Source organism: Schistocerca gregaria, chromosome 8, assembly GCF_023897955.1.
Source record: "Schistocerca gregaria isolate iqSchGreg1 chromosome 8, iqSchGreg1.2, whole genome shotgun sequence".
NCBI classification, from domain to species: Eukaryota; Metazoa; Arthropoda; class Insecta; order Orthoptera; family Acrididae; genus Schistocerca; species Schistocerca gregaria.
Window position 1 is genome coordinate 160,146,016 of NC_064927.1, and position 23,863 is coordinate 160,169,878.

Genomic DNA, 23,863 nt, shown 5'->3' on the forward strand with positions numbered 1-23,863 from the left:
TTCACAGAATTACCGACCGTTATGTTTTTAGTTTTTTTTTAAGTTTCGAATTTTGTTTATAAAGATATATAAAGCATGAAACATAATATATTTAAGTATTGATAAGTATTCTGTTGTTGTTAAAGCTATATACATCAAGAGAAAGCAAAGAAGATTCATTATAATCTGTGGCTTTATTTTCGCTTTATTTCTTCAAAGAAAGAATTTCACAATTCCTACATCAGTATCCCTTTTTAAGATGAAAATAGCTAGGTCTTGAAGAGATTAACTTTTTGACATTTCATTTACATAGCTGCCAGCACATTATTTTTTATTAATTACCCAGATTTCTTTATGCAGCGATTATATATACTGCGTTGTTTCTACGTACAAATGATGTAGCACACCCATATTTTCATTCTTGCACCACTTGTTAGCAACGGAAGCATGCTACTTGACAAGTGAAATGGCTGTCATGATATGTTTCTACGATTTTCAAATGCACGTACCCTGCGAGCCCGTGCCCTCCCCTTGAAAAATATCTCCAGCGCAGAATGCCCTCTGATGAGCAGTTCGGCAGATTTTTTCAGCATCTGAGGGACACAGATGCCTTTGTACCTCTTTAGCAGTAGAAGGCCCCGCACAGACCGCACGCCTGACATGGAGGAGCGTTTGTTACGCTCAGTGGGAGGTGTACTGTACGATTAGCAGCACTCTCTTTTTTTGGGGAGGGGGGCGGGGAGCGTACGTCATGAACAATCGTTGTACCCATATCATCTACAGAACGTTCAGTCCCTACAGCCACAGGACCATCATGGCAGAAGGCGTTTCTGTCGCGGCTGTTTCAAAAGTGTGTCGCAGATCCATTGTTCACATAGAAGATTTTATTTACGGAATGAGGCAGGGTTCACAAGAGTTGGTGTTGTGAACGTCAATTACCATCATGTATGGGCACATCAACACCAGTTCTCAATCAGCGTAGTGACAGACCTACATGGCGATATATTGATAGGTTCATACGTGCTACTACGAAGGTTAACTGGGTCGCATAATCTGGACTTTCGAATAGAAATGTGGTTCACGCATCATGGCGCACCAGCACACTTTCATCACAAAGTGCACGAACATCTGACGCAGACATTTCGGGACCATAGGATTGGTTGATGGTTGGGTGGGGAGGGGGATGGGGGGGGGGGGGCGGTGCATCTTGTTTGCCAGCTCGTTCCCCAGACCTCAAGCCCCTAGACTTTTGTTTATGAGGACATTTGAAGGAACTGGTCTACACCACGCCAATGAACGACGTACAGACACTACACGGTCGCGACTTTAATGCGTAGTAGCAGGAGCAATAGCAAATGACTGTACTTCGAAGGGTGCGCCATTCCTTATGCCGAATGGCTGAGGGGTGCATTGTCATGAATTAACGCCACATTGAACACCTCCTGTTAACATGTGTTCTTGTTTCGATGAGTACTACCACCTCTCAAAGTATCCGACACTTTTTTTTGAACACGCTGTAGTTTGATAAGACTAGACATCACTTTGTCGCTTTCACACGCCTCCTGGACACATGCCATTCTTTCGTCGGTACTGAAAATTCTCACAAACATTTCCATCTGTTCACCAATTTAATTTTTCATAATGACACTGGTTACCTTCAAGCCACTGAACACTTTTTTGCAAACTTAGGCATCAGTCTGGTCTTTTTAATGCCCAATTAGTCTATTTCCCATTCTACGCGGGACTATGAAACTCCTGACAAAAATCCACTGCATCACTCCTAGGAAGTCTTGTATTCGCCGAAACATTTTACCACGAAACAGGGAAGAAAGTATAATTACACACTCCAGCATTTTTACAAGTGGAGTACGTGCGCGCTGTTTATCTGTACGCAGTGCACTGTTTAGCTCAAGACGTAAACACTGACAGGTTATTTCTGTTCGAAATCACTGTTCGCACGATAGCACTGTCACAACAGTTATTGACGGTGTTATGTCTATGAATGCATGTTCCGTCTGAATAAATAACTACTCTTTTTAGTTCAAATGCTTCAGTTTTAGAAAGGCATCCAATTTAGCATGTCTTTTGATTACATTTAGTCTCGTTTACACGTATTAACAAGTTTATTCTCGAATATTTTAAATCTAAATTTCATACAAAGAAAATAATCTGTCAGAATTTTCTTGCTAGCCTTGAAGGCAAGTTCAGTGAGATACAGCTGTGAAATTTTGACAAAACTGATACTTCTTTGTACTGTTTATAGTATGACAGAAATATCGCTTTCATTGTCCGTATCGCCAATGCAGTATTTATTGTTTGCACTTTGCTTCTATCTCTTTCTGCCAGATACTTTAGTGGCTCCTCCAGTAATTTACATACCGGCGACTTATTCAACACTAAAATGTATTCCTTCACCTTTTCCGTCAGAACTGTAAGTCGCTGGGCCAACGAGATATACCGGTCCTGCAGTGAACTTGGACGTCACATTAGTCCGGCTTGTCCGCCACACTTCGCGAACGTTCGGCTCCGTGCTGTACCCACATGAAATCAATAATTCACTGAAGAGATACCGACTTATGGTCTTAATTTTCTCGTGTGTTATCGAGAACTTTCATGTATTTAAACACGCAGTCAAGAATTTATAACTCGTCTGAAGTAGCTACTCGCTCCCCACCGTGGATGGCTGCAGTAAGACGTACAGTGTCACGTGCTGTGACGTACGTGCCACAGTCTGTCTTTCTCGTGGGCCATGCTTCAGTCTTTTCTCATTTAGTGTCATTAACAGCAAGCGGTTTCGGCTATCCACGTACATATATGGAGAGTTCGCTTTCTTTGATCGCAATGCGAGCTAGTGAGGCATGCTGCTTTCAACTGGAACGTGGCTGTAACTAAGCAAGGATCCCAAGTTATTCGTCGGATAAATATTCAAAATCTCTGATAATTTACAACTGAAGTACTAAGTTGAGCACGCTAAGAAAGTTTTATGTCAACAGTAGAGAGTGCAAAATTTAGCTCGATCCATCTCAATGTATCTAAATCGATTGGTTTGCACTTTATGATGAATCAAGTGTCATGGTAAACAATTTACATGATTTCGTCTTAGCTTCACATCTTGTTGTGGTATTAGTGCAGCCATTCAGTCGTGTCTCAGGGTTTAGTGCAGGCATTCAGCCACGTCTCAGTACAAAACGTTAATATCTTCACCCACAGAGCGTAACCATAGTTAGCCACAGATGTAAAACATCGTTACGACAGCCGTCGCCTCCTGCTGCAAGAGGAGGAACTGACATACCGTGCGCTCTACGCCTCTCACATGGATATAGACCAGCCAAGCGGTAAGTAATCATTATTCCGTGCTGTATGAAGTGCTGAGTATCTCACCATATCGCTATGAATACAGCGACACTGCTGTGTTTCCAGACTGTCTGGCTTACGCTAATGGTGCACTTTCAGTGTGACGCTTACGACGATTCCTGATCTGTTTGCAGTTTACGTATACTTTACACATGACAAAAAAAATCTGTTCGGCTCTTGTACCAGATTCTGAGACAGAGGTTGGCTGCGGAAACTATTACAGAAGTCTCGCATAGATGTCAACACTAAATTTGGAACTTAGGTAAAACGTTGTCAGTCGTAGAGAACATATGTCTTCTAAAACCAGCATATTGTTTTCGTTGTAAACAATTGCAAGCTGACTTGTTTTTTGGGGCCATGTGAATTTGTTCTGCCTCTTATTAACTTACTTGGTATAAATCTCTCACTTGCTGTGGACACTACTTCATTGAATTTAACACATTCAACACTGCTACCTCTCCCCTTTGATTTCGTAGGTGAACTGGCGATTTTATATCAAATTACTCAATAGTCTAGCGCCTTAGAGGCCCAACTCTAGCATCATTTCAAGGACCATACTCATAGATTATGAGATATCCTTGCATACCCAAATGTTCTCATTAGTACTGGTGTATTAGTGTTGCCAAAAACATGGATGAACTCCCTCCTGGTAAAGGTCTTACGCTTTGTCTCAAAGATTTCAAGTAGAAATTAAAACAAAAAGTAACTCGACAAGTGCAGATTAATTTTATAACAAAAATTGAGTACATGTAATTTACGCATAATTTACTTCCAAATATTAGTCTTCAAAATACTGTGGTACACAAAGTTCAACATCGCAATATTGCTAATACAGTTTGCTTCCTTTCTTTATCCTCTTGCCAGTTTCATTCTTTCCTTAGTCAGAGCAAACTTTACAGAAGTGCGTGACATTCACATTGTTGACAGTTTGTGGCACCTTTTCTATAAAACGACGACCAAAACTTCTACCTAGCCTAGTGTTTGGGGTTGGTTCCAATGATCGAATATCTGCTCCTGCAGCTACCAAGTCCATTACAACTTCATAAATTCCGCTAGAGATATCTTCTGCTTGATGGTATACATGTACAAAATAAATCATTCACCTCACCGCAGATAATAGCAAAACGGGAAAGAAAAATTTCTCCAGCACTTGATTGCTTTTCTTGTTAATGGGTAGTAGCTGTAAATCTGATTGGCATTGTCTATAATAGTCTGGATTTGTAATTCTCATAAAACCTCCTTTTGAACATACAGAAACTTCTGTAGTAGTGGGCTGATGTTTTGTGGAGTGGCAATATACACTACTTGCAATTCAAATTGCTACACCACGAAGATGACGTGCTACAGACGCGAAATTTAAGCTACAGTAAGAAGATCGTGTGATATGCAAATGATTAGCTATTCTAAGTATTCACACATCGTTGGCGCCGATGGCGACACCTACAACGTGCTGACATGAGGAAAGTTTCCAACCGATTTCTCATACACAAACAACAGCTGCCCTGCGTTGCCTGGTGATACGTTGTTGTGATGCTTCACGTAAGGAGGAAAAATGCGTACCATCACGTTTCCGACTTTGATAAAGGTCGTATTGTAGCCTATCGCGATTTTGGTTTATCGTATCGCGACATTTCTGCTCGCGTTGGTCGAGATCCAATAACTGTCAGCAGAATATGGAATCGGTGGGTTCAGGAGGGTAATACGGAACGCCGTGCTGGATCCCAAAGGCCTCGTATCACTAGCAGTCGAGATGACAGGCATCTTATCCGCAAGGCTGTAACGGATCGTGCAGCCACGTTTCGATCCCTGAGTCAACAGATGGGGACGTTAGCAAGACAACAACCATGTGCACGAACAGTTCGACGACGTTTGCAGCAGTATGGACTATCAGCTCGTAAACCATGACGCTGCATCACAGACAGGAGCGCCTGCGATGGTGCACTCAACGACGAAACTGAGTGCACGAATGGCTAAACGTCATTTTTTCGGATGAATCCAGGTTCTGTTTACAGCATGACGATGGTCACATCCGTGTTTGGCGAGATCGAGGTGAACGCACATTGGATACTGGCGTATCAGCCGGCGTGATGGTATGGGGTGCCATTGGATACACGTCTCGGTCACAAATTGTTCGCATTGACAGCACTTTGAACAGTTGACGTTATAATTCAGATGTGTTAGACCCGTGGGTCTACCCTTCATTCGATCCCTGCGAAACCCTACAGTTTAGAAGGATAATGTACGACCGCATATTTCAGGTCCTGTATGGGCATTTCTGGGTACAGAAAATGTTCGACTGCTGCCCTGGCTAGCACATTCTCCAGATCTTTCACCAATTTAAAACGCTTGGACAATGGTGGCTCAGCAATTGGCTCGTCACAACACGCCAGTCACTACTCGTGATGAACTGTGGTATCGTGTTGAAGCCGCATGGGCAGCTGTACCTGTACACGCCATCCAAGCTCTGTTTGACCCAATGCCCAGGCGTATCAAGGTCGTTATTATGTCCAGAGATGGTTGTTCTGGGTACTGATTTCTCAGGATCTCTACACCCAAATTGCGTGAAAATGTAATCACAAGTTAGTTCTAGTGTAATATATTTGTCCAATGAATACCCGTTTATCATCCGTATTTTTTCTTGGTGTAGCAATTTTTATGGCCAGTAGTGTACAACACATTTCCCTTCCCCAAAAATAAGAAAAATTTCTGCAGTCTAACTTCCTTTTTTTTGAAGCTTGTTGGTGACTGATGGACCAATTCTGTTCTTCATGATATTTCCGACAGATAGTATTTGATATTACTCTAACATTTTAAATGAAGGCATAATTGTAAATCGACTCCTGCTGCATCGAGGTGATAAAATATGAACTCCTACGGCTATCCTACAGCTGGCACTCAATTAGCATATGAGAAAACATGTTTCAACAAATGGAAAAGTTATGTCCATATGGGATAAGAGCACCATCCATATGGCTGACACGTGGTAGTCAGTGTGGCATGTGTGCATATAGGTGTATACGTTAGGCCACATTTTGCCAAAGAATCCATAGTTAGTATATTCATACATATAGGGATTTTCAGTGAGCAAGTAGTGAGACTTTATAACCTGATGGTGTGACAGCGGCGTACGTGTCGCTGGGGCAGCTGCTGGAGGCTCGGGGTCGGCTGCGGGAGGCGTCGCAGGTGTACGAGGACGGCACCCAGCTCGACGGCGAGCGGCTGCGGGACCCCGCGGCGCACCTGCAGGCCACCCTCAGGGCGCTGCTGAGGCTGGCCCGGCTGCGGGCCCAGCAGGGCGACTGGCAGGCGGCGGCCGACACCTGCAGGCAGGCGCTGCTCAGGCACCGCGCTGCCCAGCTGCAGGGGCTGCTGACACAGGTAATGGCGCAGCAGGGAGCTGACCACTTAGTAAACAAGCGCTGGTCAGGCACCGCGTTGCCCAGCTGCAGGGGCTGCTGACACAGGTAATGGTGCCGCAGGGTGCTGAACACTTAGTAAACAAGTGCTGCAAAGGTACCAAGCCACGCACGTACATGAGTTGCCAACACAGGTAGCAATGCAGCAGAGAGCACACCACTTAGTAAATAGGCGAAGGAGCTGCCAACACAGGTAATGGCACAGTAGTGAGCAGACCAATTAGTAAACATGTGCTGCTCAGACACCACACAGAAGCTACCGACACAGGTAATGGCCCAGCAGGTAGCAGACTACTTCATAACCAGAAGCTGAACAGGCCCCAGGCCACCCAGTTGCAGGAGCTGCCAACAAAGGTAACTGTACTTGAATACTCAGTAACCAAAAAATGCGTAGTCACCCAGCCATCCAGTGCAGGACTTAACCAGGCAAATAATAGCATTCCAGGCAGCTAACTACTCAGTAAGAAGGCTATGATCAGGTGTCTGACCATTCAAGTGAAGGGGTCTTCCAACACAGTTAATGACTGAGCAAGGAACGGACCACTTAGTAAACAGGTTGTGGCAAATTTTATCTCAAGCAACCCTTAATTATTTTTGGTGATTCATCTAGAGTCCACCAAATGGCCTACATGAACGCATGTGCACTAACAGTTTGTTATTGACCCAAGTCAAATATCTGACAAAAGGGATGTATACAGTATCCCATCACAAACGCTGTAGCTAACAAAACTCTGAAATATTTCAAGTTTCTGAAAGTGAAGGATCAGAGTAGAGATAACGTGACTGCACATGACGTCTAAATTTTCAGCTCGCAGAGAACATAAACGTTTTCCATGGAGCGACCTACTCATGGTGAATTCACCTAAGGAACTTCATTCAAATAACATGAAATTGCCCAGTATTAAATTTCAAATGCATTAATTGCAATTAAAATTCTGTCATCTCCAAACTACACATTAGAAGATCACTAATGCCACATAATATTTTGCATATTCTGAAATTCTCTTGCACAGACTGTTCATCACACTGTTTCATGATTGATCTGAATTCACTAACATTCAGCATAAAGTATGTATTGGATGTGATGCATAGGCATTTCCATTATAAGGTTCAGAACAGAACTGACTTATAATAATATAATGTATTTCATTTATTGAGAAAATAAAATCAGGTGATCCTTTGTAGATGTCAGAGAGCACACTGCTAATACCCCAATGCTGTAGGTCTGTCATCTGCATTGATGTCGGTATGACTCACGCAAGTGACAGAATTCCACAACATTTTAATATATATTAGGATAGATAAAAATAATACCAGTGGATTGTTGACCTCTCAACAGTAATATTATATAAACATCTTCATAATTAAATCATGTACTTACTGATTCAAACATAAATGGGCTCCAGAGGCAAGCTATTACAAGGTGCTGCTCAGGCGTGAAGGTGGTGAAATGTCAGGGACTGCCTATGTATGTAACGACTCAACAGAGAACTGACTACTAAGTAAACAACCACATGGCACCTTAAAACAAACAGGTAATGTCAGAGGCGATATAATCGCTCAGTACAATGGTAGCACCACAAGAACTTTAGTGTCTGAATGGCGACAGGCACAGTACGAAAAGAGCACTGTGTACTTCAGTAACATGAATAGCAAGGTGCATACAAAGTACATCAGGCGTCTCATTGTTAACTTGGCAAATGTTCATAGTTCAGACTGTAATATCTTAGCCAGTGGCATTCCAAAAACCTTGCACCTGCTTGGAAGTCACTAATACTTCAGACAGAAATCCCAATAAATAAAAATTGAAACACTAAGTGACAGCCGTATGTGGAATCGACCATATTTAATCTAAATAACGAGCTGTTTCCTTAGTGAGAAGGCAGCCTGCAGGCATTGTGCAGGCACAGTGCAGGGGCTGTTCAAAGAGATAATGGCTCACTGGGAAACTAGTCAGTTAATATGGAGACTGCTAGCACTGCTGCCAATGCACCCAGTGGAGGCACTGCTGGTGCAGTTAGTATCTCAAAAGAGAGCTTACCACCTGGTATGCAAGTTGCTGTCAGGTGTTACTCTCACGCTAGGTTGTTGCAGCACCGTTCACCGCCAACAAACGGAACTCCTCAGTAGGCAGCTAATCACTGGGAAAGCAAGTTGATAGTAAGCAACTATTGACAGGGGTTCCTTACACGGATAGTGCCTGAACAGGAACTGGTCACTTAGTAACCAGATTGTTGGCACTGTTGCTCAGAGAGAAAGCCACTGAGCTGTAGTGACTGCCAACTTAATTAAGGCCTCGCCGGCAGAGACTCTCTTCTCTGCAACCAGACTACCTAAAAGCAATGCTTATGCACCACGCCACTGTGCCATAGATGCTGCCCGCCTTGGTAACGTCTAAACAGGGACGTGATAGAAAGTACACACTTACCACATATGAAACAGGGTACCAGCTGGCGCTGTGCGTGTTCCAGGCCGCCAAGTGGAGGAATGCCTCAGCAGAGTGCTTGCTTTTCAGAAACAAAACTGCCAGTAGAAGCTGCTCCAAACATGTAGTTGTGATGACAGAGATGGCAACACCACAAAAGGGAGCAGGTAATTTAGTATACACGATGCCTGCAGGCGCCAGGCAGCCACCAAATCCTTCATGCCATGGCTGTTGCTCAGCCAAGTATGGCCGTTGTAGCACCGGGGCTGCCCAAGCTGGTGAAGCATCAGCAGTGAGGTTGCTGCTCATTAAAAATTTGTTTCTACAGTATAGAAATGTGAAAGTTTATTTGAACCGCATTTTCGCCTCGAAAATCGAGTTTAACTACATGTAACTGTTGTTAATACTGAGAGAACTTTTATGATGTGCAAGATGCAGTGTAAACGCCAAACTGATAGTACTGATGGTGTCTGTTAGAATATTAAGCTGTTATATCTATATCCGTATATACCTTGATTCAAAAAATACCTTCAGTGGTTAGTATGATTTGCGGGATATCAAACTGAGCATTTTTCTAAGGAACCCCAGTTCGGAAACGCATACCATACATGCTGATATGCGTCGTATTTTGTAAATGATGGCTTCAGGTTTCTGCAGTATGTGTTTGGGACACTGTTTAGCGATAAGTGTAAAGTGCCTTTGAAAAGCATACTGTGTTCGTGAGAATGATAAATTAGCCATTTTCAAGTCAGAATTAATTTTCAGAAAATTATGTTTCGATGACGTCGAGCTTAAGGGTTAGACAATGACAGGATATTTTGAAATGCTTGTATTTCTCATTTCTTTAATAAACCAACAAGAGCGTAACACCGATTCTACATTACAACACGACTTTAAGGTACTGTACTGAAACCAGACTGCATTATGTACATCAAAAGTTCAGTGACAGACATAAGTAATGAGAAAACTATGGCTATGCAACCAGTAGTTCAGCTGCACCTATATTCCTGTGATAAAGTATTCGTCTGGTGTCACACAAATACTACACACTACAGTCTTTGTAGTCCCGAGGAAAAACTGACAAACAGGGACATGGGCGTCCTTAGAAATTTATTCGAGTAGTTGCGAGTTTCTGAGGCTGCCATGTTTACAAGTGAGTTTACAAACTAAATTTGACACGAAACATACCAAACGCATTGAGTGTCACAGGTCTGACTCATTATATTCTGAGACTCACCCAGACACACTCGTGTTAGCTCGACACTTCCAAGACTCTACAGAGCGCGGTGGCACAGTGGTTAACACACTGGACCCGCATACGCGAAGACGACGGTTCAAATACGCGTCCTTCCATCCTGATTTAGGTTTTCCTTGATTTCCCTAAATCACTTAAGGCAAATCCTGGCATGGTTCCTTCGAAAGGGCACGGCCGCTTTCCTTCTATATCCTTCCTTAACCTGAGCTTCTGTTCCGTCTCTAATGACCTCGTTATCGATGGGACATTAAACGCAAATCTTTTGCTCCTCCTCCTCCTCGGAGATTCGTGGAGAACTGCTGGCCCCGAATCGAATACAGCTGGCGGATTAACAACGAGTCTGGGTCTGGTTTTTAGTCGATTTCCCAGGAGATTAATTTGATACCTAAAAAGTGAAAATGTTTCATTAAAGTATGCAAAGCATCTCTTTGTTTATTACCAATAAGGAAATGGATACCGACTTTTCGATTTAACAACATAAAATTACGTTCATCTTCTTGTGTAGTCAAATTGTATCCCTATATGATTAAATATAATGCGGACGACTAGTGAGACAGTAAAGACAGAAATATTCGGAAAAGGTATATTTGTTCAAATATTAATAACGCTAGTTTGATCCTGAGAACTCAAAATCTGAAATTAAAAAAAAATCCAAAAGTATAAAAGAATCATGTTGGTTACTAAAAAAGTAACTAGCAGACGGCCTGCGATTGATTACCGAACTTTAATATCACGTACCATTCTTCGGTTGTATACGGAACGTCACATCAGATAATGGTAATGTGACTTACTGTGTTATTTTCATGCCTTCTATTTTTCAAAGTTGGATGACATAAACTGAATGACATCGGTTTTCCAAGCTTAGCCGACCATTCTAAAAGATTCTGAAATCAACCGCAAATTTTCCAATGAAACCGATACTTTGACTGAACTAAGGTGTACTCATCTCTCCAGTTCCAACATTTTTATGGAGTCATGATAACTGGACTACTGAATTCCTAGTTCTTTTCCACCTTGAAATTTCTCCTTTTCATCATTTCGTAGCTCTGACAATAGTATTCTATATTTTATATTGAAGCACTTGGGAACATTTATGAAGTATATATGAAAAGATATTGTAAAACCACGTTTTTTCAGAGTCTACTACATTCGCTCCGCCATTTTAAAACAGAACGTGGTATAAGCAAATGGGTCTTCTTTGACCATTGTCAAATGATAGACGACTGCTAGACACATTTGTTTTGAGCTGGGAATAGGTCTCGGAATCCGTGCTCCATTGTGTGAGAGTGGTCTCTTTCTGGTCTGTTTGATAGGGTTCTGTACGAGGAATAGTAGAGAACATATTGGTGTTGGAGGAAGAACTATTTTGGCTACATTCTGTAAATTTTCATATTCGCCACGACTATAAAATTCCTCGAAAACCTCCGCCGCAGACAGGAAAATTCATGTTTTCATTTTCTGCTTCACCAGCCTAATTACTCATAAAACGTAAGCTGTAAAGTCGTTGCTAAAATCGCAGTATTTTCCACCTCGGCAACGTTAGATCTACGGTATAGTAGCATCACATACGTCCATACCTAGACATGTCTTGGAATTTTGTAATTAATAATGCGTCTATTCTTCCGATTCCGGAAGGGGCCAACTGCTTCCTCTAAGCCTGCCTCTCCTCTTCTCACGCCCCACACCCTCCAAATTCCTTGTGGGTGCCTATAAACGGATCTGGTGGCCGTTGTCGCAGCGTAACAGGTCTCACTCTACAAATACGTTCACATTGAATCACTTATACAGAGAGAATCACGTCTACCAAAAAACATCTATTGTCTGTGATCACAACTCCACAACTAGGTCTGTAAATACCGCTGACAAATTGTACTCACCGTGGGTAGTCCACTACTGTGGCCTGGACTTGCTGCAGGCAGTATGTGTCCAGCTCTTACACCCTGGCAAATATCACACATTAGCACGAGTTGTGTCCAAACGTTTGCACCAGTTGACGAGTGTTTTTAGGACGGTTCTCCTTTCAAGTGTTTCTCGTCAAAGGTAACAGATTGAACGTGGACAGCCGGCTCCAGTTCTTTCCACCTAATATCATATACACCGATAAGCCACAACAATACCACCACTGCCTACCACGACGTTGGATTCTGCCTGTTGTCGTTGCGTCCACATGACACGGTAACAAAAATATGTAAGCGGAGCAGACATGGACAGGGGATCACCCCAGCGAAGCTATGGGCTGCAAATGGGGGAGTCCATGGAGATAGCAAGTTTGACAAAGAGCAGATTATTATTATGCACAGTCTGTGAATGAGTATTCCAAAAATATTCACTCTGCAACATGACATGTACTTACGTGACCATATACTTATGCAGTACCTTAGTGAGTCAAATATTTGCTACAACTTACTCTGTACCTCGATACCCTGTATCTTGATGCGCAAGTCTCATAAAAAAACTTACAGCTACTTTGTTCCAAGCTACTTGTTCGCTCCAGAATTCTTGGTATATAAACTTAAAACTAAAACACCACTGTGATCATAAACTATTCAGTCAAACCTTCCAAGTACACCCTGTGATAACATTGCTAGTCGTCAGTTGATGTGTATGTCCTAGCTTGCTTGTGTATTGTGTCCACAGTCACAAATGTAAACAAAGATAGTGAAATGCTCTGATTAACGTAGCTGCATAAAACATAGTTGCTTTACCTAATCGTGTTACTTCTGTTTACCATAGATTACTTATCTCACTCGTATGTACAGGTAGATATAAAGTGTTATACTGATACATGATACTGATACATGGTGGAATTTCCTCAAGTCTCTGTGTGCACAGAGTCTTTTTTTTTTTTAGCATTGTGAGGGTACGCAAGTAAATAACGTCCGTCATGCGGAATATGTACAATAATGTATACCTTATTTGCCACTTAGCCTTTTTCACATGGGTCTTAAGTAATACCTTTTCTCTAGTCACATATCAGGTAATACTATGTAGCTATTTATCAAAGTGTTTCTTACAGCGATCAGCTTGTTCTGTAATAGAGATTAATACCAGTCTTACCTTTTTTCATCTTGATACCTTAGCCAATTACTACCATGGCATCATGGACCACCCCCACGGGTATCCATGGCCACATTGGGGTGCATAAAGAGGCCACTTTTAGTTTAACGCCCCATTATTTTTGTCCGTAGGTGTTTCGTTTGTCACTTGTATAATATTCACTCCCGGCGTGTTGTTCCTCTGTTGCGATTTCCGATCATGATTTTGCCCTGAGTTTATAGGCGTAATGTTACTTTGCGCTTGGGACTGATAGTGTTGATTACTAATCGAGCACTGCCACTGTACTTTTCGTGGGTCAACTGTGTTTTCGTTGCTGAATTGAGGCTGAAAATGACTGTAAGCGCTGCCTCACTGACTTCCGTTATCGTTTCTATTTCAATTTCATTTCCGTTTACCGGTGTAACCAGAGTAGTTTCTATCACCATTATTTCTTTTCCTTCTATACCGTGGGTAAAAATTTTGGCTATACTTATCACTAGAATTGCTTCCCGAACACGGGCCTGGCATATGCGCTGCTGCGGCGGGATTGACAAAAGCCGGTCATGGCTCAGGCGCACACGCTACATTTTTGACGCCGTACTACGGCTGGCGCTGCGCAGGATGGTTGCCACCACTGCTGCGGAAATTGTTTTGGTTGGTGTGGCTGTCTTGCATCTTCATTAATTAAGTCAACAGAGTCAAAGACAGATAGAAGGTACTAGAAATTGCTTCCGGCTACTTGTACTAGCTTTTCCCGAATAGTAAGCGGTAAATTAACTTTCAGAATGCGTAAGACGTCAGTGTGTGTCACTGTTCTAATGTCTGACAAGTTTCTGACATTTCCGTCGCCAATTACGCTCCATCGACTTGGATGTAACTCATCACATATTGTATATTTTGGTTTTAGGACCAAGTTTTAGGCAATACTTTTTTGAATGATTTTATTAAAATTTCAGGATGCCCAGACTTCTTTTAAGGGATAAAGAAATTTATGGTGCTTAATAAGACTTTCTTCTGACAAAACCGGTGAGAAAGTGGGTTCAGCCATCTGCTGTATCTTTCTTTCATCACGGTGTCGTTGGTTACCGTACATCTCATAGTTTAGTGAACTCACATGTACGTTTGGGGTAGGATAGTCACTAATTGCACTATCGCTCTTACCTGTGGGTATGTTGTCAAGCCTTTCTTCTGCGTCTTGGTGTCGTTCTTTCATTGTACTAAGTTTCCTGTTAAGTTGTTCGACTATTTGATTCTGCCAGCATGTTCAGTCCTGTGTTAAAGTGTTCTGTATCTGGCTTATGTCAGTTTTCAGTTCAACTACACATGTTTTTTGTGTAGTGTATATTTGTTCCATTGTGTTACTAATCGCTTTTTGCAACTGTTTCTAGGGTACGGTTCATGTGTGTGTCTTTTTCTTCTATAAAGTCCTCTAACTGCTGTTTTTGCTGTTTTGTCATGTTCTCAACTTGATTTATAGTTTCCTGCATTTGTGTATTGATCTCTGTTTGTTGTACACTCATGGCATGTGAATTTTCAGTTAACGTACGTATCTGATTGGCACATACTTAACTGCGGTTTTCAAATTATCAATATGCTGATTCATGGAATTTAAATAATCACATACCACTTCTATTATCTGATCCGCTACCTCTCTTTTTAATTGTCAGTTTTGTTGTCAGGTTATTGTGCATTCAGTAAGGCTTTTTACATCACCGTCTAACTTGTTCATTTGAGTGGTTACACTCCCTATCTATGTTGTGACTTGTGTACCTGTGTAGTGAGATTGATTATCAGCATTATGACATTTCTATCTGTGTATTCATTTGGGCTGTTACATTCCCTGCCTCTGTTGTAACATTGTCTACATTGCTTATCTGTGCTGTGACATTTTCTGTCTGTGTATTCATTTGGGCTGTTGCATTCTCTATCTGTGTAGTGACATTGCTTATCTCTGCTGTGACATTTCCTTTCTCTGTATTCATTTGGGTGGTTATCTGAGTTAGAAATTGTGATAGCAAATCAGTATGCAATACTCTAAACATCTGAATAATGTCTGGCTCTACTGGACCTTGTACGTTTACGCAATCTGAAACTGTTTCCAAAGATGACATATTATCGTCTGTCGCTTGAGATTGAGTACCACAAGTCGCTGCGACTGCGTTATCAGTATCCAGAATGCTTTCTACTACTATGTTAGACATAGGTTGAGCAACTGATTCCTCATCGGAGAATTACCTATCATTTTGGTTTGTGATCTTAATTTCACTATAGCTGTATACAGCCGTAAATCAGCGTGCAGCTGAACTTCACTACTATTGCGGCTCGTACTACACGTAAATAAATCACAGATGACGTCGCGCTGGTTCGTGAAATTCAATGTACTAAAATATGTCTTTGGTGAACAGAAGACTGATAAGTGACTACTACGAACGCAATCCATGAAAATGATCCGCCATCTTGTGATACATTCACGTATAATATATGTACAAAAAAATCTACAAAACTACCTAAAAAATAAATTTTGAAAAAATGCGTGCTACGCAGTGGGTGTCGCAAAAATGGAATTCTATCCCACATTTACGATCAATCAAAAGCGTAGTAGTGCTGTTCCTCTCACCTTACGTATTTTCTTTTGCCAGTCGGCTTTCTTGGTAGTAGGTTTAACGTTTAACATTCGAAAACTTCCGTCTTTTTAAAAAAATTTTGCTAAATATTTGTAAAAATTATGAACTGGTTTCGGTAATAGTTTTCTTATCTGATACGCAGTTGGAGTAACATGTAACAGAAACAGTTGGTTGTAATCACAATAATGGATGGCATAAAATTCAGTAAATATTTAAACTTAAAACTTGTACTATTTTTTTAAACAAAGACCCTGTCACTCGGTCGCCATTGTAACCGCACTCGTTAAATTGTTAGAAGCTTAGTCAGCCTGTGTCGTAATTATGAAATGACAGATAGTATAAATGTCGCAAAATAAATATTTCGCGTGAAGCGCCTTTGCGACACAGGGAAAGGTCCATTGTGGAAACTAAGCCACTGAATGTTAAAAGTAATGTTATTAAGAGATACACCCGACTGACTACACTAAATAAGAGTGCACGTACATTCGCGAATGAGTGGTTCAAAAAAGAATTAATACTATAAAGGGAAAGGGTCATCAGCATACTTACCTTGGTATGCACTCAAATGTATGCGAACGTACGATCGGGATAGAGGAGCGTACGTTCTTGCTCCCCGTGGCCTGGATAAAAAGAATTGTGGAAAAATACCTTTATTCATTTAAGAAATATAATAATCGGACTTCGTAATTAAATGAAAAGAAAGACTGCAGGTTCTGATTGTCGTGGCAAATATGACCTAAACTTTGAAATTAACATTGGCGGCCGCCAAGGGAAAGAGATGAACACATTCACGTACTTCTATTGTTGAGCAGCGCCACCGTGAAGATCGTGCCTCCATCTAAATTCTCCATATGAAATTAAAATAATAATAATCTTCCAGAGCTACAAGAGCTGGGATCCATGGTAACGTAAATGAGAAAGTCGTTTTCTTTGGGCAGTTGCTGTCATTATTAAGCACAATATCACCAGGACATGAGAACAACGAAAGGTAACTGTTACTAAAACTAATAAACGAAGAGCGTTAATCTTCTTTTGTCCGTCAGTGTTAAATACTTTTTAAATGAATCTTTGATATTAGTGTCTAATAATTATCTATACATTTATCAATAAGAAAAAATTTCCCAGTTCTTTTATATCTTCCATCAATGCAGACCTGTAATTTGTTGATATGAAATTTGTATTGCAGAACTACCTTTTATAACAATTCTTGTAGGCCATTTCTTATAATAATTTTTGAATGTTATGTATTTGACTATCAGTGAAACAGTTCTTTGTTTATTCCCTGTAGGCATCACGAAAATACAGTGTCTATTGACCGAAAAATACGAACATTTTGCTTGCACCAGGCACACCGGACAAAGGAAAAATTGATGTATCCAGGCACTTCGCAGTAACCACTAATTTTATTTAGACAGAACTGGAATGGGTTCAGAAATGACCCCGCCCGATGTTCTGCATATTGCGCTGCATACCAGGAATACTTCATCAAATTACTACAGCGTGGCGAAGGAAACTGGTAATGCAGAAATGACTGGAGCTTCAGAATACTGTCCTATTGATAAAACTGAAGTGAGAGAGGTATCGGAAATTATGTTGTCTGATAATTTCCTGAAAAGTGCTTTCCACTCTCGAAAATATTCTTTATCGAGAGATTGAGTCACACTAGTAGTTCCAGGCTGAATCCACTTTACATGTACAGATTTTTCGTCGTCTTCCACTAAAACAGAGGCGTCGTTATGTCCAGACCATGAATCCAACAAAAATAATGGAGTAGTTTCTGCAGCTGGTAAGAATACGTTTAGAACGAAATCTTGAAAACTATTCTTTCCCATTTTTCCAGATTGTGATATGTCGATTACAAGATTTTTGTAACTAAACAGTAATTTTTTTTTAATTTTCGGTCCTAATTTGCCTTTCGCTTCTTAAAGACAGATATACAGCTACAGTAAACCACTCATGCTTATCACTGGCATTATCATCTATGAATATGTCGTTGCATTCATTGATTGGATAACCGACTCCTTCGTTTCTTCACCCGGAAACGATAAAATGTGTTGTGCACCCAGCTCTTTCACGAAACCTGCCTGATCAGCATTACAAACAGCAGTTGCGGGAAGAACAGTTAGCAAATTCTCTACAGCATTGTCTATCACTGGCAACTGCTCTACACGTTTACGTAAGGTAAACTTGGTAAGTTCGTGACTTTCCTATTCTGTATGATTCCTTGAACCTGCGTAGCAAGATTGACGAAGCCTGGAAGTTAGCAATTTTCGTGTCAGATGCAATTCGGAGGGCCCAGACTCGTAGATCTCCATGGGTAACGGTGCATAGCCTCCCACGACCAGTTCTAAATCTTTCCAAGTTTTTCATTCAGATGGTTTTGGGATTCCGTTTGGCGATTATTACTTACGTCACGTAATTAATTCTTCCATTTCTACAGTTCACGCTCCGATTTTACGAAACGGAAACGCCTGTGCATACTGAGTAACACAAGCATTTCTTCCCTTCGTTTCTTTCCCTTCGTTTAACTAATACTTCACTGTCTTTTCTTTGTCGCTGAAAGCTGTTGCAGTACGGTTTTTTTAAAAAAAAAAGCTTGTAAGGTATTATTCGTCAGAATTTTACTGGCACAGCTGACGCCGTCAGATCCACAATTCATGGAATTGTCTAAGTTATTTCATATTTCTTCTAATGTATCCAGAGTTTCAACGAAATATCGGTATCATGCGAATGAATGTCAAGGAAATCAACTAACAAATTACACATATGTATGTCGTCAGGAGAAGAAGGTGATTTCGACTGGAAACCACGTTCATATTTCATCATTGCTAAATTTATAACGTTAATTGGATTCCACATCACAGTGAAAACGTAAGAAAAAAAAGGTACTATTAGCAAGTATGCCTTACGAAAGTACAATAGCTTCATCTGTATTGTCAATACTTACCAATACAGCAAAAAGCAACTGATAATTTTTAATAGATGTTATATAATTCGAGAGAATAGTAACTGTGTACTCTACTGTCAGAGAAATTATCAATGAGCGGTAACCTGAAACGTCCTTTAAAAATTCCAATCGAGTTGCGTCGTGTTTCCTATTTACAAATGAGGCGACCATTTCCAAAGGTTTCCTTGTCCACTAATTTGACAATTTTATGTTTTGGTGGCAATGGATGGTGTATGTGTGTGTGATGGGGAGGGGGGGCAATATGTGTGTGTGGGGGGGGGGAGAGGGGGCAATGGATGGTGTATGTGTGTGTGTGTGTGTGTGTATGTGTGCCTTGTTGCGCATGCGCAGTTGCTACATCGCCAGTAGAGGTGTATATTTCTACCGTCACCTGGCGTGCTATGAATTTGGCAATTTTCAGCTATTTTTTTAGGTACTTTCAGTATCTCTAGGCAGCTACAATGTTGGCGGTGCATTTCTTTTAGTTGTCTTCTACCGGTGTAAAAAAATTCATGGTTGGTTTCAACATGTTATATTGGACCATTCCCTTGTCAGTCCGACCCCTACACACAGGTCACTAAGTGCTGTTTTGACCGCAATGTACGGGTTCTTCACAGCACGTTAGTGCCCTGTGTTGCCCTGATCACTTCACACTTGTATACAATGCCCCCTGGACCGTGCCTTCTCGCGTCTGAGCGGTGTCATAAACCTGCCTCGCAGAATCATTTGCTAAATGTCAATCGAGGTGCCAGTTGGTCCATTAATTCCTACCTTCCAGCCACACCAGCGCGAAATTTACAAGAATATCCCAAATCCACACCTGTAATTATTCACAGTGCAGCATAATGTTTTGGAGCGGCACGGTGTTGTTGCTTCTGTCGTTATGCTATGGGGAGCTATTGAGTGCAATTAACGGCTGGTAGCGATTGAGAGAACTATGAAGACACAACGGTACATCATAGACATTCTGCATGTCTTACTCTCATGTACTATCATCGTGGTACATTTTTGCATGGTATGTGAAATGTTTGGTTGATGTGATATACTCACATGGTCAACAAACTCTCCATACCTGTACCCGATACAATGTGTGTGAAGAGAGCTCGGAAGTCAACTGCTTACCAGGGCTAGTATCCAGAATATCAAGGACCAGTTACAACATTTGTAGGTCTTGTTGTATCAGGAGACACCCTTCACATCCGAGTCAGTGTATGCATTCAGAACGGAGGGGGTTCCGCGACATAATAATAAGTTGGCTGATTTTGCCACGTACTTCGTAAATTGAGTTTGTAATCATTGAAACACCATCACACATCTTCTCACCCCAGGAAATTCATTTATTTCCCTCGTCCCACCGAAAATGTTAATTTCTTTTATTCTAGCCAGTCCACTTGTCCACTGTCACCGAAGCGATCAGTGAAGTCTGAGCTTGTCACAGCTCAGGGACGCAGTTCTTGGTGGAAAAAGTATCAGATGCATATAAGAAATTGTGTTTACATACAGTACTTAGAAAGAGACCTCCAGTGCAACAATGATACCTTGAATTTTGTCTTATCAGTGCAACCAACAAGCTCAAATAATTCCATCATGCCATAATTCGGTATTGAATGTAATTTTGCCTTGCTATCTTTAGCGAAAAATTCTCTTATTTACGATACGAAGCAACAGGTCTTTCCAATGAATTAATATTTGCTATCATAACTTTTTGTTTAAAAGCTAAAAATTATGGTTCAGCAGTATTGTTTTTGTTTTCGCTTTTTTGTTTATTTGAGCAGTTTTATTTATCTGTACAGCAATACAAAATGGAGAAGTATAAGCGTGCGTCTGATTGTGTTCCTGGCCGATGTTTCAGACAGTTGGACCACTGGTGGACGAGGCACGGGAAAGGCTGGTCAAGTTTCAGCAAATGGCAGATAGCAGCAGTAAAACACCTCACCTACACACCGTAAGTTATGCTCATTATTTTAGGACGAAATACATTTACAAAAAATCAAAACATATGAAACGCCATATTTGCTTGGGAAACTGCTGGCCCGCAACAAAAGCTCGGTGTAGATGAAGTACGAACCATTACAGCACGAAGGTGCTCAATCCATCAAAACAGAAGTCGACCTACTGAATGAGTAGTTTGTGATTTCGAGCGTCATGTTGGCTTAGAATCGGTTTAATAACCAACGGTACTCCGGTACCCCAACCTCAGCACGATTCTGTAAAAAATCGAGCTTCCATGGATAAAACAGCTCCAAACATATACATACATGACTTAATTGTATCATGCCTTTAAAGTGAAGTTATACCTCTTAATTAATAGATTACTGCGTTATTTTAAATTTCTGAGTTCGGTAAGTGATAATATGAAACTCTGAAAAACAAAATTTTGTTGCATCTGGAAGTGCAAACTTTATCTATTCTAACGGCTAACTAACGGTCATAAAACATTCATTCAACTTTATTTCTCGTGTGTTAAACTTATCAGTAGCTTACGTACTTGAATATTCAAACTGATTGTGCGATAGTTGCAGCACTTAACTGCGTAATACACTCCTGGAAATTGAAATAAGAACACCGTGAATTCATTGTCCCAGGAAGGGGAAACTTTATTGACACATTCCTGGGGTCAGATACATCACATGATCACACTGACAGAACCACAGGCACATAGACACAGTCGACAGAGCATGCACAATGTCGGCAGTAGTACAGTGTATATCCACCTTTCGCAGCAATGCAGGCTGCTATTCTCCCATGGAGACGATCGTAGAGATGCTGGATGTAGTCCTGTGGAACGGCTTGCCATGCCATTTCCACCTGGCGCCTCAGTTGGACCAGCGTTCGTGCTGGACGTGCAGACCGCGTGAGACGACGCTTCATCCAGTCCCAAACATGCTCAATGGGGGACAGATCCGGAGATCTTGCTGGCCAGGGTAGTTGACTTAAACCTTCTCGAGCACGTTGGGTGGCACGGGATACATGCGGACGTGCATTGTCCTGTTGGAACAGCTAGTTCCCTTGCCGGTCTAGGAATGGTAGAACGATGGGTTCGATGACGGTTTGGATGTACCGTGCATTATTCAGTGTCCCCTCGACGATCACCAGAGGTGTGCGGCCAGTGTAGGAGATCGCTCCCCGCATACGAACATTATTGGCACCAAGGCAGAAGCGACTCTCATCGCTGAAGACGACACGTCTCCATTCGTCCCTCCATTCACGCCTGTCGCGACACCACTGGAGGCGGGCTGCACGATGGGGCCAGAGCGGAACCGTAGCCCAGCTTCATGGACACGGTTGCGAATAGTCCTCGCCGATACCCCAGGAGCAACAGTGTCCCTAATTTGCTGGGAAGTGGCGGTGGGGTCCCCTACGGCACTGCGTAGGATCATACGGTCTTGGCGTGCATCCGTGCGTCGCTGCGGTCCGGTCCCAGGTCGACGGGCACGTGCATCTTCCGCCGACCACTGGCGACAACATCGATGTACTGTGGAGACCTCACGCCCCACGTGTTGAGCAATTCGGCGGTACGTCCACCCGGCCTCCCGCATGCCCACTATACGCCCTCGCTCAAAGTCCGTCAACTGCACATACGGTTCACGTCCACGCTGTCGCGGCATGCTACCAGTGTTAAAGACTGCGATGGAGCTCCGTATGCTACGGCAAACTGGATGACACTGACGGCGGCGGTGCACAAATGCTGCGCAGCTAGCGCCATTCGACGGCCAACACCGCGGTTCCTGGTGTGTCCGCTGTGCCGTGCGTGTGATCATTGCTTGTACAGCCCTCTCGCATTGTCCGGAGCAAGTATGGTGGGTCTGACACACCGGTGTCAATGTGTTCTTTTTTCCATTTCCAGGAGTGTATGTTCGAGGTTCTCCGCTGCCTGTGATAACATCACCCCTGCAGATGGCGGGTTGTGTTAATTCTTCACGTAGCTGCGAAGCGACCGGGTGAGAGGGATGCAGAGGTACTGGGGTTCCGTCGCGTGGACGGCCGGATGTGGCCGAGCGGTTCTAGGCGCTACAGTCTGGAACCGCGCGACCGCTACGGTCGCAGGTTCGAATCCTGCCTCGGGCATGCATGTGTGTGATGTCCTTAGGTTAATTAGGTTTAAGTAGTTCTAAGTTCTAGAGGACTGGTGACCGCAGAAGTTAAGTCCCGTAGTGCTCAGAGCCATACCGTCGCTTGAGACCACCCCGCACTGGAAAGCAAGTTTATCTCCGTCATTCGCCTCTTCCTGCAGAACAGTGTTTCGAGACTGCTGTGTCTCAGTGTACATGGCGAATGTAGACTCCCAGGTGGTAGTAATTAAAGTGCAGCTATTCAAGGAGGTCCGGTGTGGTCTGTATGGCAGAGACGATTGGTGGATATGCTAATGCAGTAATGCGGAACCGATTTACTCGGGGAAAGAAATGGTTCCAATATCGTTCGCCAGGTGCAAATCTGGCGCTTTACAGCATCTCGTTGACAAACTGTGCAAGGAGTGTTTAATAATAAAATCAACATTACGCCTTTCTCACTTGGTTGACCTGTTCTGCCTTCATATGGAAACATTTAAATAAGTCATTGTGGCGTTCACAGCACCAAATTTGCACCTGCTGGCTAAAATTGTAAATAATTTTTTTCCATCGTAAATCGGTTCCACATTAGCGCATTAGTAAATGTACCAAGTGTCGCTGCAATACGATGATACCAAGCTACTGTGGATCTCTGTTAGTAACTGTAAATCAGTTATAACCACTTGATAGCAATAACGGTAGTGAAAATGCACTGCAGATTGACGACCAACTGAGGCTGCTGCGCCTTTCAAACAAAGGAAATAGAATCTTTCAACAC

The 23,863-nt window shown here is 42.2% G+C and overlaps 1 protein-coding gene across 1 annotated transcript in view; it reads left to right on the forward strand.

Annotated features, from left to right (window-relative positions):
• Positions 1–23,863, forward strand: part of LOC126285089 (protein O-mannosyl-transferase TMTC1-like) — a 192,159-nt gene that overhangs the window by 129,446 nt on the left and 38,850 nt on the right. The window contains exons 10-11 of the mRNA XM_049984414.1: positions 6,455–6,711; positions 20,889–20,981. Of these exons, the coding sequence (XP_049840371.1) occupies positions 6,455–6,711; positions 20,889–20,981 (350 nt within the window). The remainder of the gene's footprint in view (positions 1–6,454; positions 6,712–20,888; positions 20,982–23,863) is intronic.